This window comes from Staurois parvus, unplaced genomic scaffold, assembly GCF_062004578.1.
Source record: "Staurois parvus isolate SC_StPar_1 unplaced genomic scaffold, SC_StPar_1.0 ptg000098l, whole genome shotgun sequence".
In the NCBI taxonomy this organism is placed as follows: Eukaryota; Metazoa; Chordata; class Amphibia; order Anura; family Ranidae; genus Staurois; species Staurois parvus.
The window spans coordinates 3,605,915-3,622,932 of record NW_028317894.1 but is presented as its reverse complement, the minus strand read 5'-3'; the positions used below and the strand labels follow the sequence as shown (position 1 = coordinate 3,622,932).

The window sequence follows — 17,018 nt, the reverse complement described above, 5'->3', positions numbered from 1 at the left end:
ATTCAGTGACACTGGGAATAATAGCAGAATACTGCTATTAATTTGTTTTCTCTTCACTTCCTAGCTAAGGAGGTGTTTTCACAAGTACAGACTGAGGTGACAGAACCACAGTAAGCAAACTCTCAAATTAATAAATGATGTAAAACTCAAATTATGATTCTTTGACTTGATAATGGAGCTCTTAATTAGCCACTAATTAGGAGACAACATCAATTATCTAACCTGAACTTGACATGTTAGTGTTGTGTTAGCTTTCCTTCATCACTAATAAAATGGTAACAGTCACGCTAGAATCTTGATCCGAGGCAGGAAAACAAATCAATATTAAAATATCATGGAGACAGTGTTGTGCGAAGTGCAACTTAACAGGATGACACATCTTTACCTTCTTCTGATTCCTGCGCATATGTGCCACACTACATTAGTATACTTTTTTTTTATCACAGTGTTAGTTGGTTCATCTATTTCTAGCTCGTCTATAATTAGATTTTAAAATGGTCCCTACGTTCTTTTGTTATACTGTAGGCTTATTTCCTGAAGCATCCTAGAAGAGGAAGTTTGATAGGTCTACTTGTTTGGTGGATATTACTTGTTTGATTCCTGTCTCCCTGTATTTTGCCTGGAGATGCAAAAGCTACAATTATTATCACTTGAGGATTTTACTTTTTTTTAAGTTTTTTTTTCTAAATGTTACCAAGGTAGATTAAGCAAAGGACAGCAGTTGAAAATGTCTTGGTCCAATGGTCAAGTGCATACTGTTTGAACATCATTATGAAACAGAATAGGTGTAGCTCAGTGAAAGCAGTTTTTTTTTTAGCAGTCTGGGCCCCACGGGACATTCGCCATCGCTATTTGTTGTGCGACCATTGTCTGGACATATACTTCAGAAACATAGTATGGAAAAAATTGGTCTCTTTTATCAGCCTAGATAGTCCTTCTTTCAGATACTTTCACAAAGGCAATCCATAGTATTTCTGAGGCTTTCCATCAGCATCAGAATTGTTTGATTCCTTTCAACCTGTATTTTGACTGGAGATGCAAAGGCTACAATTATCACTTGAGGATTTTCTTCTTTATGAAACAGAATAGGGGTAGTTTTGTGAAAGCAGTGAAAGTGAAATGCCTAAACAGCATATCTGTCCACTACCATTTTAAATACTGAGCACTTTGCTTCAGCTTGAGAGATGAGATGTGGATTAATGGGTTATTTTCTTTGTGGCAAGTTGTACACCGTAATCGAAGAGAAGAAATCAAGCAAATGATGAGAGGAATGATCCTTTTAACAACTTAATGTGTTTGCCTGTAGGTTTTTAAAAAGTAATTTACATGCACTCATGCAAACACTTAGGGCATATGTATAAATGTATGTAAAAACATGGGATAATTTAGTCAAAAATATGTAAAACCAAGTTGAACTTTCAGTTTAAAACCCCACTCCATGCTGCTGTTATGTTGTTTTGTTTTTTTTTAAGTCAAAAATTAAAGAGTTTTATTGAAAATGAGAAATAACCGTACAGCAATTCCAGAACAGATTATTAGCCACAACAAAGACCAATTGTTTTGTGTAGTGTCAAAATTATTCAGTGATACAAACTGAGTACAGCATAGCAAGACCAGTAGGCCAATCATCAAGGTGGCACAGCAAAAAAAAAAAGACAATTTATGGATTAAGTAACACCCCCAGCTAGCTAACCATTCGACCAAGACCAATAGCCAAAGGAGTACAGTCTCTCTAGTGCCCATCAGTGAAGCCTCATCAGTGCCCATCAGATCAGCCTCATCAGAGCTCATCAGTGAAGAAGAAAAAATACTTATTTGCAAAATTTTATAACAGAAAATAAAAAAAACCTTGTTTTCAAAATTTGTGGTCTTTTTTTCATTTATTTAGCAAATAAAAAAACCCAGTAGTGATTACCACCCAAATAAAGCTCTACCTGTCTCAGAAAATTATAAAATAAGTTCATACATGGGTACAGTGTTGCATAATTGTGCAATTGTCATTCAAAATGCAACAACGCTGAAAGGGGAAAATTGGCCTGAGCAGGAAAGGTGTGAAAGTGCCCAGTGTTGAAATGGCACTACAAGGAGTCAATCCGTGACTAGGTAAAGCAGACTCAGGCTTGGGGTATCCAACCACAGGCCCCAAAGGTTCTCATATTTATGAGGACAGTGCTGTTAAATTCACCCATGCAGTGAAACCCCATCTCAACTCTGCACCCTTTACTGCATGTATTAAATACTTGTTCAGCTAGGGGGCACAGGAGTAACTTGAAATACTTACCTTACTCCTCTCTCCTTCTGGCTAACCATGCAGTGTTGGGGGACCTACCGCATGACTAAATGTAATTGCAGCCGGGAGTGACTCTTAAAATTAGTTATATGCCTTATGGATGCATCAAAATAAAAGCTGTTCAAAGTCTTATAGTTCCCTTTGTTAAGAAAGCAGTCATAATCTGAGTAGAATAGCTTGTCCTAACAACATGCAGCAGAGAAAGATCCTTGCTTTTTTTTGTGGAAGCAGTGATCTCCAAGTCCAACATGCCCACTGCAGGTTCAGACCTATAGCTCTTTAGTCAGCAAATCTTATGCTCCCTGCTAATTGGAGGGTTCATGCTCTTACTCCACAGGATGTGTCAGACCTCTGCAGAGGGACTATTGCTTACATCTAGAGAGCAAGGCTTAACCAGACGACTTTGCACACTTTTTGTTTTTATGCACCTGGAATGCATTTAGCTAATTCAAACTGAAATTTAATTGGGCTTTGAATATATTGTTTTTCCTTTCTTTGCACTCTTAAAAAACTATTAACTATTTTTGTGTGTGCAAACCCAATAGTTTGGTTAGTAGAGTGATTTCAATAAGATATTCAGCCACCTTATGGTGAGATAGAATAAAACCTATTCTTTCTGTCCAATTCACCACGTCCAAGCTAGATACACTGACTTGTTGGTTATCTTTTAGTAGAGAAGCCTTATGCTCTTAAGTTGCACCGAGAAGACCTGGCATTCCTGAGACTAATATACAGAAGTTGGATAAATGTCCCCCTATCTTTGAGGCTGTTTCTAATGCTATAAACTAGGAGCTCTAGGTGCATAGTTGGCCAGTGGAGTATAAAGGATCCCTTTATCTGGCCTTTTCACTGTCCTGAAATGAAGAGGAAACCATCTGCTTTTTTTGTATTTGTGATGAAAGTGATAACTTGTTTGGCAATACTGGTAAGCTGATAGAGAATTGTTTTTACAAAAGCTAGTATTTGCATACATGTGCTTTCAATTTTGCTTTTTTTTTTTTATTGCAGGAGCTGCTTGCAACTCATCACTGACTGCCCTGATTCCATTCAGGAAGAACTGGATTTAATACGATCTCTGAGTTATCTAGAGGAGTTTGGAGTAAAGATTCTTCCTCTACAAGGTAAAAGAAATATACAGTACACTGCCTTAATCTTTATCAGTATAGACCAAGACGACTACATAATGACCCTAAATAGTAAAAGATGAGCATACTTTAGAAAATCATCTGTCTTCATCTCATCTGATCCAGGGATCATTGAACTGGGAGTTGCTATCAATAGGTTGTGGTTTTTTGGCATTTAAAGGTCTTCCTAGATAAACTGTTTCCTTTAATGGGGATGAGTTCTAAAGTGATTTACACCACTCAGCTCAGTTATTTCCTCTAAAGAACTGAGGGCTTTCATGTGCTCAGTACTGCTGAGATGCACCAGTTAGGAAAGAAGCTGTTGTTCCTGCTTTGTTCTATGAGTATCTCTATCAATATATCATCTAGTGCTCTTTCTGTTTCAACACAGCTGACCCCACATAAATTGAAACTGTTGCTAGCCATACTTGGCTCGAATTTCAGTCAAATTCTGTGCAATCAGATGATTTTTGAGCCAAGGGTGGCCCTGTTGGACCACTTGGCTCAACAAAACTCACCTAAAAATTGAAGAACCCAAGTGGAAAATTATCAGGTGAACAGAGACTGCATCCAATCAGATATAGTCATTGTTAAGGTATGTTCCAGCTGTATGAATACAATAGCCTGCAGGTGGAGATTCCTCCAAGGTTTGAGAGCCCTGTAAAGGCTGCTACTTCCTCTGTCAAGAACAGTCACATGGTATAATTACTATTGTTTACCCCAGTTCTTGAAGTACACACAACACCCTTTCCTAGCCAAACTGGTGTTTCCCACAGCTTCTACCACAATGTGATTTGTTGTTTTTAGATGTATTAGGAATTGCAAATGTTTTGCAAACCCCAACTAAATAATTGGTGTGGTATATAGTCCTTGTCTCCTCAATATATACTAATCTGTTAATTGCTGTACAATGTGTTATACAGTTGCAAGAAAAAGTATGTGAACCCTTTGGGATTACGTGGAGTTTTGCATTAATTGGGCATAAAATGTGCTCTGAACGTCATCTAAGTCACAACAATAGAAGAACACAGTCTGCTGAACATAATACTACACAAACATTAGATGTTGCCATGGTTTAATTGCACATAACATGTAAACATTCACAGTGCAGGGAGGAAAAAGTATGTGAGGCCCTAGCTTAATGACTTCTCCCAGAGCTAATTGGAGCCAGGAGTGAGCCAACCTTGACTCCAATCAGTGTGATGATATTGGATGTGTTGCTGACAGCTGTCCTGCCCTTAAAAAACACACACCTGTTTTGGGTTTACTGGTTTCAAGAAGCACTGTCTGATGTGAACCATGCCTCGCAGAAAAGAGCTCTCAGAAGACCTACCATCAAGAATTGTTGACTTGCATGAAGCTGGAAAGGGTTACAAAAGTATCTCCAAAAGCCTTGATGTGCATGTGTCCACGGTAAGACAGACTGTCTACAAATGGAGAAAGTTTAGCACTGTTGCTACTCTCCCTAGGCGTGGTCGTCCTGTAAAAATGACTGCAAGAGCACAGCGCAGAATGCTGCATGAGGTAAAGAAGAATCCCAGAGTGTCAGCTAAAGACCTACAGAAATCTCTGGCACATGCTAACATTTTTGTTGACACATCTACAATAAGGAAAACATTAAACAAGAATGGAGTACATGGGAGGACACCACGGAGGAAGCCATTGCTGTCCAAAAAGAATATTGCAGCACGTTTGAAGTTTGCAAAAGAGCACCTGGATGTTCCACAGCACTACTGGCAAAATATACTGTGGACAGATGAAACCAAGATTGAGTTGTTTGGGAAGAACACACAACACTATGTGTGGAGAAAAAAAGTCACAGCACACCAACATCAAAACCTCATCCCCACTGTAAAACATGGCGGAGGGAGCATCATGGTTTGGGGCTGCTTTGCTGCCTCAGGGCCTGGACGGATTGTTGTCATTGATGGGAAAATGAATTCCAGAGTTTATCAAGACATTTTGCAGGAAAACGTACGACCATCTGTCCGACAACTGAAGCTCCGCAGAGGATGGGTGATGCAACAGGACAATGACCCAAAGCATACAAGTAATTCAACAAAACAATGGCTGCAACAGCACAGAATACACCTTCTGGAGTGGCCCAGTCAGAGTCCTGACCTCAACCCGATTGAAATGCTGTGGCATGACCTTAAGAGAGCGATTCACACCAGACATCCCAAGAATATTGCTACGCTGAAACAGTTTTGTGAAGAGGAGTGGTCCAAAATTACTCCAGATCGTTGTGCAGGTCTGATCTGCAACTACAGGAAACGTTTGGTTGAGGTTATTGCTGCCAAAGGAGGGTCAACCAGTTATTAAGTCCAAAGGTTCACATACTTTGTCCTCCCTGCACTGTGAATGTTTACATGTTATGTGCAATTAAACCATGGCAACATCTAATGTTTGTGTAGTATTATGTTCAACAGACTGTGTTCTTCTATTGTTGTGACTTAGATGACGTTCAGAGCACATTTTATGCCCAATTCATGCAAAACTCCACGTAATCCCAAGGGGTTCACATACTTTTTCTTGCAACTGTATATCCCCATTGGAGGGAGTGTATTTCACTTCCTGCCAGGATAAGATGTGTTGTGAGATCACTCTAACATGGACAATTACAAATGCACATTTGTAGTAGAGTTGGGATGAATTGGGACTCCTGTTCATGTTTTTATTGCTTTCTTGGTCTTCCTGTCCTAGTAACAGTCTCTCCATTTTTTTTTGCACATCAGTTCACGTGATTTGTTTAATGTAAATGATTTTATTGATGTGTAGCCCTATCCTGACATACTGTCTGGCTTTATTTGGCTCACTGCTTCTGCTGACTGGGCACCATCTTCCCTACTGTCTTTAACCCTCTGAACCACTGGTTTGGATTTGATATTATATGAATCAACATCCATGAATCTGTTTTTTTTACCTTTAGATCAGAAGATATTGATACATTTACATGTTTTTTTCATCACCATAATTTAGTGGTTTACTACTGAATGTCTAAGTGTGCATCCTTGGAACTAAAGTAAAACTCAGAACCTTGGAGAACCAGAGCTGATCGAAATGTAGATTCCGTCTGTAGAATTTGTTTTCGAGTATTGACACGATTTTGTTGCTGGTCACAGACTATAGGTTACTTGTCAGTTGTAATCAGTGGATGTTAATAGCTGAACAAATGAAAAAAAAAGGTGTCACCAGCTTTCAGGGATTGCATCTCAGTATACAAAATATAGTCAACTTCACAGGCACTATTAATAAAGTTTAGTTGTTTTAGTTTCACCATGTGAGCATCTTAAAGTATATCTAAAGCCAGAACTTCTGAATTTCCCCAGTGGAGATAGAGGAGATCATCATCAGAGTTTTGGCATTAGCTACACTTTTAGAACTCTGTTGGTCACTTTGAGCAGCGTGACTGAAGGATCAGCAGAGCCAGATTTAATTCATACACGAGCAGGAGAAATATATCACAAAATTTGGTAATAAGGTTCTCAGATTGATATTCTACACAGCTTTGGGGCAGCACTAGGAAGTCTAATGGGGCCCCAGCAGACTTGAGAGAGCAATGTGTGCGTTAATCTTCCATAAACTACTGACAACTAAAATGTTGGGCATTGCTGCTCATTTCTTGATTAAATTATGTGATTATGAAAACAATGAACAAATATCTTTACAGTCATGGTCAAAAATATTGACACCCCTTCTTTTTTGTCGTATAAATGCACCACTTCGCCCAGAAAATTGTTGCAATTACAAATGCTTAGGCATTCTCATGTTTATTTCTTTTTTGTATTGGTATGACAAAAAAAAAGTGGAGAAAGAAAAAGCCAAATCTGACACATTCCATGCAAAACCCCAAAAATGGACTGGACAAAATTATTGGCACCCTCAATAATTTAAATATTTGGTAGCACACCACTTGGAAAAAAATAACGAAAATCAATAGTTTCCTGTAACCATCAATGAGTTTCTTACACTTCTCTATTGGAATTTTGAACCACTCTTCTTTGGACAACGGCGCCAGGTCTTTCAGATTGGAAAGATTCCTTTTTCCAACTGCTGTTTTGAGATCTCTGACAGAGACCCAACTTTCTGACCCTGGGCCCTACATTGCACCCCAGAATTCTTTGGTAGTATTCAGACTTCATAATGCCATGCAACGGTCAAGTGTCTGAAGCAGCAAAGCAACCCCAAAACATCAGTGAACCTCCACCATGTTTGACTGTAGAAATCATATTCTTTTCTTTAAAGGTCTCATTTCTTTTTTTGAAAACAGAATGATGGGCTTTACCAGAAAGCTGTAATTTTGTTTGCTCTGTCCCCAGCACATTCTCCCAAAAGGATTATGGCTTCCTCAGGCTTTTTTATGTTTCTGTGTCAGCAGTGGGGTCCTCCTGGGTCTCCTACAATAGCGTCCCTTTTCATTCAGATTGTGGCATATAGTGCAATCTGACACAGTTGTACCTTGTGCCTGAAGATCAGCTTGAATTTGTCTGAAAGTTGATTGAGGTTCTTTATCCACCATTCGAACAATCCTTTGTTGTAATTTTTCATCAAGGTTTTCTTTTGTCCACATCCAGGAAGATTAGCTACAGTGCCATGGGCTGTAAATTAGTTGACAATGTTGCGCATAGTGGACACAGGAACATTAAGATCTGTTAATGTATACAAATGAGTTTAGTTACAAATTACAGGACCATCACAAACAAATGTTGAGAAGGTACCAATAATTTTTTCCAGTCCATATTTGGGGTTTTGCATGGAATGTGTCAGATTTGGCTTTTTGTTTCTCCACTTTTTTGTGTCATACCAATATGACAGGAATGCAGGAGTGCCAATATTTTTGGCCATGACTGTATATGTGTGTATGTAATATGGAATAGCATACTCATTTTGTAAATTTGGATTTGCAAAGGAGCTAAATGGCCAATAGAGTATGGACCAAGTGCATTGGTTAAGTAAGTACAAATTAAAAATAATTTTTTTTTATTCTGTAATGTCTTTTAGCAGCTAGGAAATGTACAATCTATGGTGCAATATTTTTCACCCTTATATGGAAATCATTTATAGAAGTTAACATAACTACAATTTTGTATGCTTTGTGCACCTGAAGCCAGTACAGCATATTTTCGATGAGCCAGCCCTATTCTGTTGTTGCATCTGTCTCTTATAGACTGTTACAGTTACATAGTTAGTCTGTCTGAAAAAAGACAAAAGTCCATCCAGTTCAACATATATATATATATATATATATATATATATATATATATATAAAAATAAAAGTCCTATACCTACAATTGATCCAGAGGAAGGCAAAAAAAACCAGCAACGCATGATACAATTTGTTCCTGCAGGGGGAAAAACTCCTTCCTGATCCCCCAAGAGGCAATCGGATATTCCCTGGATCAACTTTACCTACAAATGTTAATATCCAGTTATTTTATGTGTATCTAGGAAATAATCCAGGCCCTTTTTAAAGCAATCCACTGAACTGGCCAGAACCAACTCTTGAGGGAGTCTATTCCACATTTTCACAGCTCTTACTGTGAAGAAACCTTTCCATATTTGGAGATTACATCTCTTTTCCTGCAGACATAAAGAGTGCCCCCCTTGTTCTCTGTGATGACCTCAGGGTGAATAACTCTACATCGAATTCACTATATGATCCACTGATGTATTTATGCATATTGATCATATCCCCCCTTAAATTATTACTAAATCCAGGACCCTGCATCCACTATATCTGGACTACCACAGTACACAGAACATGGAAGAGCAATTATATTAGTAAATATAAACTGATAAATACCTTTTGTCATCAGTAGTTAGAACAGTCTTGTGGCTTCTATCAGTGTCCAGCCCAGCTCTAGCTGAAGCTTGTAGGAGGAGTTTTCTTTCTGCTCTAGGATGATGGAAATCCCCTGACCTCTGTCTGGACAATGCTGATTGGCCCTGTGCTGATCACATGCACTCTCCCAAGAAACAAAAAAAAAACCCCTCTCTAGCAATGTGCATGCCTACGGTTCAGTCTGCAGATAAGTGGTGGTCACTTGAAAAAGGGGAGCACAGTGGCTAAATGGGCAGCACAGTGGCTAAATGGTTAGCACTTCCGCCTGGCAGCACTAGGGTCATTGGTTCGAATCCCAGCCATGGCACCACCTGCCTGGAGTTTGCATGTTCTCCCTGTGCCTGCGTGGGTTTCCTCCGGGTACTCCGGGTTTCCTCCCACACTCCAAAGACATGCTGGTAGGTTAATTGGCTCCTGTCTAAATTGTCCCTAGTATGTGTATGTATGAATGTGAGTTAGGGACCTTAGATTGTACACCCCTTGAGGGTTAGGGACTGATGTGAATGTACAATATATATGTAAAACGCTGCCTAAATTTGATGGCGCTATATAAGCACCTGAAATAAATAATAACAGAGAAGAAAGGATCAAGGGGCCTTTTTACACATTGCAGAGGGTTAACCCCTTAGGTTCCACAGTGAGTATAACAAGCATGCTTTACTGCATATACAGACTGATTTTACTGTTCTGGGTTTAGTGACACTTTAATCTCCTCTTCTCAAGAGAGAATACATTCAGTTCCTCTAATCTTTCCTCATAGCTGAGCTCCTCCATGCCTCTTATCAGTTTGGTTGCCCTTCTCTGCACTTTCTCCAGTTCCCAAATGTTCTTTTTGTGAATTGATGTCAAAAATTGAACTGCATATTCTAGATGAGGTGTTACTAATGATTTGTACCGGGGTAAAATTATATCTATGTACCTCTTTTAATACAAGAAAGGATTTTGCTCACTTTAGAAACCGCAGCTTGGCATTGCATGCCATTATTAGGCTTGTGATCTACCAGAACTCCCAGATCCTTCCCCGCCATCGATTCCCTCAGTTGTACCCCCCCTAGTATGTATGATGCATGCATATTCTTAGCCCCCAAGTGCATAACCTTACATTTATCAACATTAAACCTCATTTGTCACATAGTTGCCCAATTAAACAGAGCATTGAGGTCGGCTTGTAAGTTGGAGACATCCTGTAAGGACGTTATTCCACTGCACAGCTTGGTGTCATCTGCAAAGACTGAAATGGGATTTTTAATCCCAGACCCTATATTGTTTATAAATATATTAAAAAAGTAAGGGTCCCAACACAGAACCTTGGGGTACACCACTGACAACCCTAGACCATTCAGAGTATGAATCATTAACCACTACTCTTTGAATACGATCTTTTAGCCAGTTTTCTATCCATTTACATACAGATTTTTCCAAGCCCGTAGACTTTACCTTACACATTAGCCATGTATACCATGTCCACAGCCACCCCTCTGTCCAAGGTTTTGCTCACCTCATCATTAAAAGAAATCAGATTTGTTTGACATTTTGTTTGTTTGACAAATTCTGTCTTTCATTAATCCATGCTATCTGTTGCTTAAAATATTTTTTTCAATCGAGCTCATCTATGTGGTCTTTTAGTAACCTCTTTCCCTCCTGAGGATTTACCCCCCCTTCCTGACCAGGCCATTGTTTGCGTTACGGTGCTGCATTACTTTGACTGACAATTGCGCGGTCATGCAACGCTGCACCCAAATTAAATTTGCTTCCTTTTTTTCCCCACAAATTGAGCTTTTTGTTCATTGGTATTTTATCTCCTGTGCGTTTATTTGTTGTGCTATAAAAAAGACCGACAATTTTGAGGAAAAAACAATGTTTTTGACTTTTTGCTATTAAACGTCCAGTAACAAAATTTAAAAAATCAAATGTCGTCATAAATTTAGGCCAAAATGTATTCTGCTACATGCCTTTGCTAAAAAAAAATCACAATACATGTAAACAATTGGTTTACGTGAAACTTGTAGTGTTTACAAATGCAGTATATATACTGAGATTTTTTTAATTTTTTTTTATTTTTACTATCAATGGTAACGATCAGAGACTAATAGCGGGTTTGTGGCAGGCATTCTAACACTGGGGGGAACTGACTTGGTGTCACTGACATCCCTAGTGACACCAATACAGTGATCAGTACTAATAAAGAACACTGACACTGTACTAATGGCAATGGGCATGAAGAGGTTAACATCTGGGCGATCAAAGGGTTAACTGTGTGCTGGATGTGTTTTACTATGGGGCTGTTTCTGTGTGCTTCACTGTAAACACACTGCTTTGCATGCTTATGCTGTGCACAGCCATTTAAACCAGCGTGCACGAGCTGACAGGGAGGAGGCTCTAAGAGTCTGTCATAGTAAGAGCAGCAGCAAGGGGGGGCTGAGCAAGCATGGCGACATTAGACTGCATCCCCGATCACTGCTTCCAATCACCAGTCACTGGAGCTCTCTCCTCGGCAGAAGGATGAAGTCAAAAGATGGATAGCAGGCTGCATTCTTCACATGTGAGTCCCAACGGTTCTGCCTTCCACATGGCACAAAGCTCAGCTGTAAACCTGCCCTGCACCTCCACAGGTGTCATGAAAGTCAAATTCTTGAATATGTAGGAATTACTGTGACTTTTCAGGTTCTACATAAATTTATTCCACAAAACCATTCTTTTTAATAAGATATAATGTGTATGTGGAATACATATATGTAGAACCTGAAAAGTCGCAGTAATTCCTACATATTCAAGAATTTAAGCAGAAACAGCAAGTGATGTGTTGCCCTCTTTCACTTACACAATTCTATGCTCCAGCCAGCTCCAGTACTCTGTTCCTCCACCTAAAACCTCAACATCATGACATACCATACATTAACCCTGTGTGGTACAGTGAGGAGGCTGGAGTGCGACCTTAGCCAGTCACATTGCACACAGGAGCTATGGGGAACCAGTCACAATGCTGGAGGGAGCCTGCTGAAGCAAAGAGTTAGGTAAAGCTGGGTACACAGATTAAAGTTCACTTTCGCAGGGACCGGATGAATTTTGATCTCCATGTAACCCACCTTGTTAAACATTAGACCAAAGGCAAAACCTTGTTCGATCAGTGGTTTGCAGCCAATCAGCTGCAGCGCGCTGATCAGTGTATTCTGACAGCAGAGAGTTCCCATTGTCATAACACAATGTCTTGAAGGGGGGATTTTTGCATCCACTTCACTTGGCTGATTGAAAGAAAAGAAAAAACTATGCATGTGCACCAGCTTGAGTATATATTCCTTAAAGTAGTATTAACCACTTGCCCTCCAGAGGATTTACGCCCCCTTCCTGACTAGGCCATTTTCTTCCCACAAATTGAGCTTTCTTTCGGTGGTATTTGATAGCCTATGCATTTATGTTTTGCGCTATAAAAAAAAAGACCAACAATTTTGAGAAAATAACAATATTTTTGACTTTTTGCTATTACACGTCCAGTAACAAAATGTAAAAAATCAAGTGTCATAAATTTAGGCCAAAATGTATTCTGCTACATGCCTTTGCTAAAAAAAAAATTCCAATACATGTAAATAATTGGTTTACGTGAAAGTTATAGTGCTTACAAATGGCAGTATATATACTGAGATTTTTTTTTCATTTTTACTAGTAATGGCTGCGATCAGATACTAATAGTGGGATTGCAGCGGGCATTCTAACACTGGGGGGAACTGACTTGGTGTCACTGACATCCCAGTGACACCATTACAGTGACCAGTGCTAATAAAAAGCACTGACACTGTACTAACGGAACTGGGCATGAAGGGGTTAACAGCTGGGGCGATGAAAGGGTTAACTGTGTGCTGGGTGTGTTTTACTATGGGGCTGTGTCTGTGTGCTTCACTGTAACCACACTGCTTTGCATAGCTGTGCTGTGCACAGCCATTCAATCCAGTGTGAACGAGCTGACAGGGAGGAGAACTGATTTGTTTATGAACAGTTCTCTCCCCCACCCCGTCGGAGATCCCCGGCAATCACCGAGCACTGGCAAGTAATCATCGTCAGGGACCCGGTGATTGACCACCTTGGCCGCAAATTGCGACACACCCCCTACCCGGAAATGCAAAATCGCGTATGTATATGTGATTTGCGCACCACTGCCACCCTATAGAAGTATTTCTGCTATTGGGCAACGCTAAAGCAGTTAATTCATTAAAATGCCCCAGTGTTTGTATTGCCTCCTCACCCTCTGTTATACCTACCTGAGTCCTCTCTTGATTGACAGCCGCGGTCACCTGCCCCATACCCGGAAATGCAAAATCATGTATATATACGAGATTTTTTGCACCCGTGCCACCCTGTAGCAGTATATCTGCTATAGGGCAGACGGGAAGCGGTTAAATTCTCCAGTATCTTCCCTATTATAGAAGTTAAACTAACAGGTCTATAATTACTTGGCAAAGATTTTGATCCCTTTTTAAAAATTGGCACCACATTGGCCTTACGCCAATCCAGTGGTACTATGCCAGTCATTTAAGAGTCCCTAAAAATTAGAAACAATGGCTTTGAAATGACAGAGCTTAATTTTTTAAGGACTCTTGGGTGTATGCCATCCGGTCCAGGTGCTTTATTCACCTTTATTCTTTCTAAATATTTCTGGATCATATCAATCTGATGGATAAACTTTGGAAAAATTAAATTCAAGCTCTTTACCCAAAATGAAGCATTTTTTTTGTTGAAATTGAAGGAGTTTTATGTAAGGCAGAGTAAAGCAGGTTACCAAATTCATACTTTATAAAAAAAAGTTCCCAAAGCTGTAAGAAATTTGCTGCTTTAAATAATGAGTTATTTTCAGATACGAGAATATTTTTTTTTTTCTTGTCACAGAAAAAAAAGGAAATGACTATTGGTACATCTTAGCAAAGTGATCACTTTTACCAAAGGTTTGTATATAGATGAATTTCTTTTTTATTTATTTCCCTCTCAGCTGACCGGTATTGGACAACTGCCTTATCTCCTCACATGTATGATAGTTGGTGACTCTGCCTGATCTCTTTCAATAGTTGTATTTTTCCATTGGCAGTGGAAAGTAGGAAGCCGGGTCATTCTCCGAAGTATGTATTACATGCTTGTAATTCTTCTCTGTTAATATCCCATTCTCACTTAGCCTAGAGGTACATTTTCCTATAAGATGTGCTGTCTGGAAATGTGTATCTTTGTGACATAGAAACATCTGTACGTTTCTCCTATGTTCCATGTTCAAGGGCCAGGAGCTTGTTTTATCAGAGGAAAAGTGAATTTCTCTATTAATATGCTTCAAAGTATAGGCCGCAAGCACAGAAAGCTGCAGAGGGGATCCTACACGTGTAATAGGCTAGACATTAAGAAATGATTGGTTTGGCTGAAGGGAGTTCAATGGGCAGTTGCTGTTGTGCACTGATGTATATGTCTCATCTAGCTTGTAGTCCATTGTCTTGTGTTGTACAGAGAGTTTATCTCCTACACACCTTTACAGTATAGTATTCCCTTCACAGCCAGGACATAAGTAGAAATCACATGGCCCCATAGCAATATTTTTATGGGCCCTCTCCTCAAACAGAAAAAGACAAAAAGTACTACCTCTAAAATAAACCACATTTTAAATCTTGCCTCTCCACTTCTTTCATTTTCTTTCTACAGTTTCCAATAAATTTAATCGAAAATACATTTTTAATCTTTTTGCAAGTAGTCAGATGACTGCAAAGCGTGTCTGTCTGTGTATGTCCAACAGTGCCACTTACTCCTTAAAGCAGTGACATCATCCTACCTGTGTTGATAGCTCTAATGTGTTGTTGACCCTGAAAGATGTGGTGCTCACCAACCATGCAAACATACACACTGGAGCTTTGTGGTCATGTGACCACTTGGTGATATATTGTTAAAAAGGCATTTCCAATTATATTTATTTCAAACCAAACTGTTTGCAGCAAATACATGGGGAGACATTGTTTACAAGGGTTTTTTTTTTTATCCATTGTCTACTTTTTAACACTTGCATCAATGAAGCTGGGGGGGGGCTTATAATGACTGTATACTGTCTCTGATGAAGCTGGGGAAAGAGGGGATTTAATCAAACTATAATTATAACTTCCTGTCACCAACTTCATTGGTGGCAGTGTTAACAATTATACTCTACACTGATTCACTGGTGGTATTGGTACATACCGCCAGGGCCCCCACTGCCCCCATATTTATTTCCAGCTTAGCAAGTTAGTAGTTGTAAGTATCTCTCACCACTATTTCCACTCCTTCTTGATGCCACAAATTGCGACAGAACTTTCGGCAGATGTCGGGAGAAGATCAGTCCTCATTTCTGTCCTGCACATGCTGACAGCCAGGGACATGAGTATCAGACCCTGCCCTGTAAAAAAAAAAAGTAATGGAACAGCAGAGATGGGTGCTTACCAGGCCTCCTCTGCCTCACGTCCATAGCAGCCTCCTGACTTTCTGAATCTGGAAATAAGGATACCATTTAGTGCCTAGTTTTTTAGTAATATGGTTTCTGCTACACATCTAGTCCTACTTTTGTCGATTAAGTTTACAAAAGCAGATAGATCACCAATACTTTATTCAACATTGTCTTTCGAAGACTGTGTATAGAAATGTACAATCAAAAATATCTAAAAAAATAAACCCTTAAAGTGAAAATCTACTTTTGTTGATCTTTCATATCATTTTTGGGAATTTTAGGAAATTTCCTTGCTTCTGATTCGTAGATCTGAGACGGTGTCACAATAACTTTCTCAAATGTGTCCTTTAGTAGCTGAATGGGTTTTCCATAATCAGATTATTAGACCCCATTCTGAAATAATAGATGCACTGCTCCAGTGTATCCTTCTAAATGTATTACCAGGATATCACCAGAGATGAAGTTTGGTGCAGTACATCTAAGGGCTGTGATGTGGATGCCTGGAGTTTTACCTATTTTTCTGGGAAAAGCAGTGAGTAAATCACATGACCAGGGGGTGGAAGCTCTGGAACTCAACATGGGTGCAAATAAATACATTTTGAGTACTTTGATAATTTAGAAAGTCATAGCTGGCTGAAGATAGAAGTTGAAAGATTTTTATTAATGTCAAAGCAAAAACCATATATTCCGAGAAAACCCTCCTGGTTATTTCAACTGGGAGGACACTGTTTTTTCTAGATGTAGAAGAATGTAGTTTGATATAACCTTTTATTACTGGGAGGTATACAGACAATTGGTTGTATAACTGTAGGTGCTTCAATTGGTGGCAAAACCTTTGTACATAAATGTAGTTAATATTTTCAGCTCAATATCCAGGCTTTGGTTCCATTATATCTTTGTTATAAATTTTACGTTAATTCATGTTATCAAACATCACAGGGTAACCACACTGACCACAACTCCAGCATGTGCACTAGTGAATTCAGAGCTGAAGGAGATCCAAGAATTTGTGCTCTGAAGTCCATGAAGACAAAACATCTTGTACAGAGAATGTAATGTGATCTAGTAGCAAATACTGTTAACTTGGGTGTGATGGTGTTTCTTCCAGCCCATAGTAATTCACACTTTTTCAAATTGGCTTAGCTCTGGGTTGATGGAGTGTATCCTATATTGCGTAGAGTGAGAGCAATGTAGTAGAATCTCCATTATTCTCCATTTGGCTGAATTAGTAAACGTGAGTCCTTGGCATCAATAAAATGTTAGCTTCCATTTTTTTCAAGTTGCAGGTGGGCCTCATTTTTTCATTGTTTAATAAGTGTAAAA

At 39.3% G+C, this 17,018-nt stretch overlaps 1 protein-coding gene across 2 annotated transcripts in view; it reads left to right on the top strand.

The window, feature by feature from the left end:
* NBAS (NBAS subunit of NRZ tethering complex) overlaps window positions 1–17,018 on the top strand; it is a 1,021,307-nt gene that overhangs the window by 387,830 nt on the left and 616,459 nt on the right. For both annotated transcript variants that reach the window (XM_089671087.1, XM_089671086.1), the window contains exon 31: window positions 3,299–3,411. In XM_089671087.1, the coding sequence (XP_089527213.1) occupies window positions 3,299–3,411 (113 nt within the window). The remainder of the gene's footprint in view (window positions 1–3,298; window positions 3,412–17,018) is intronic.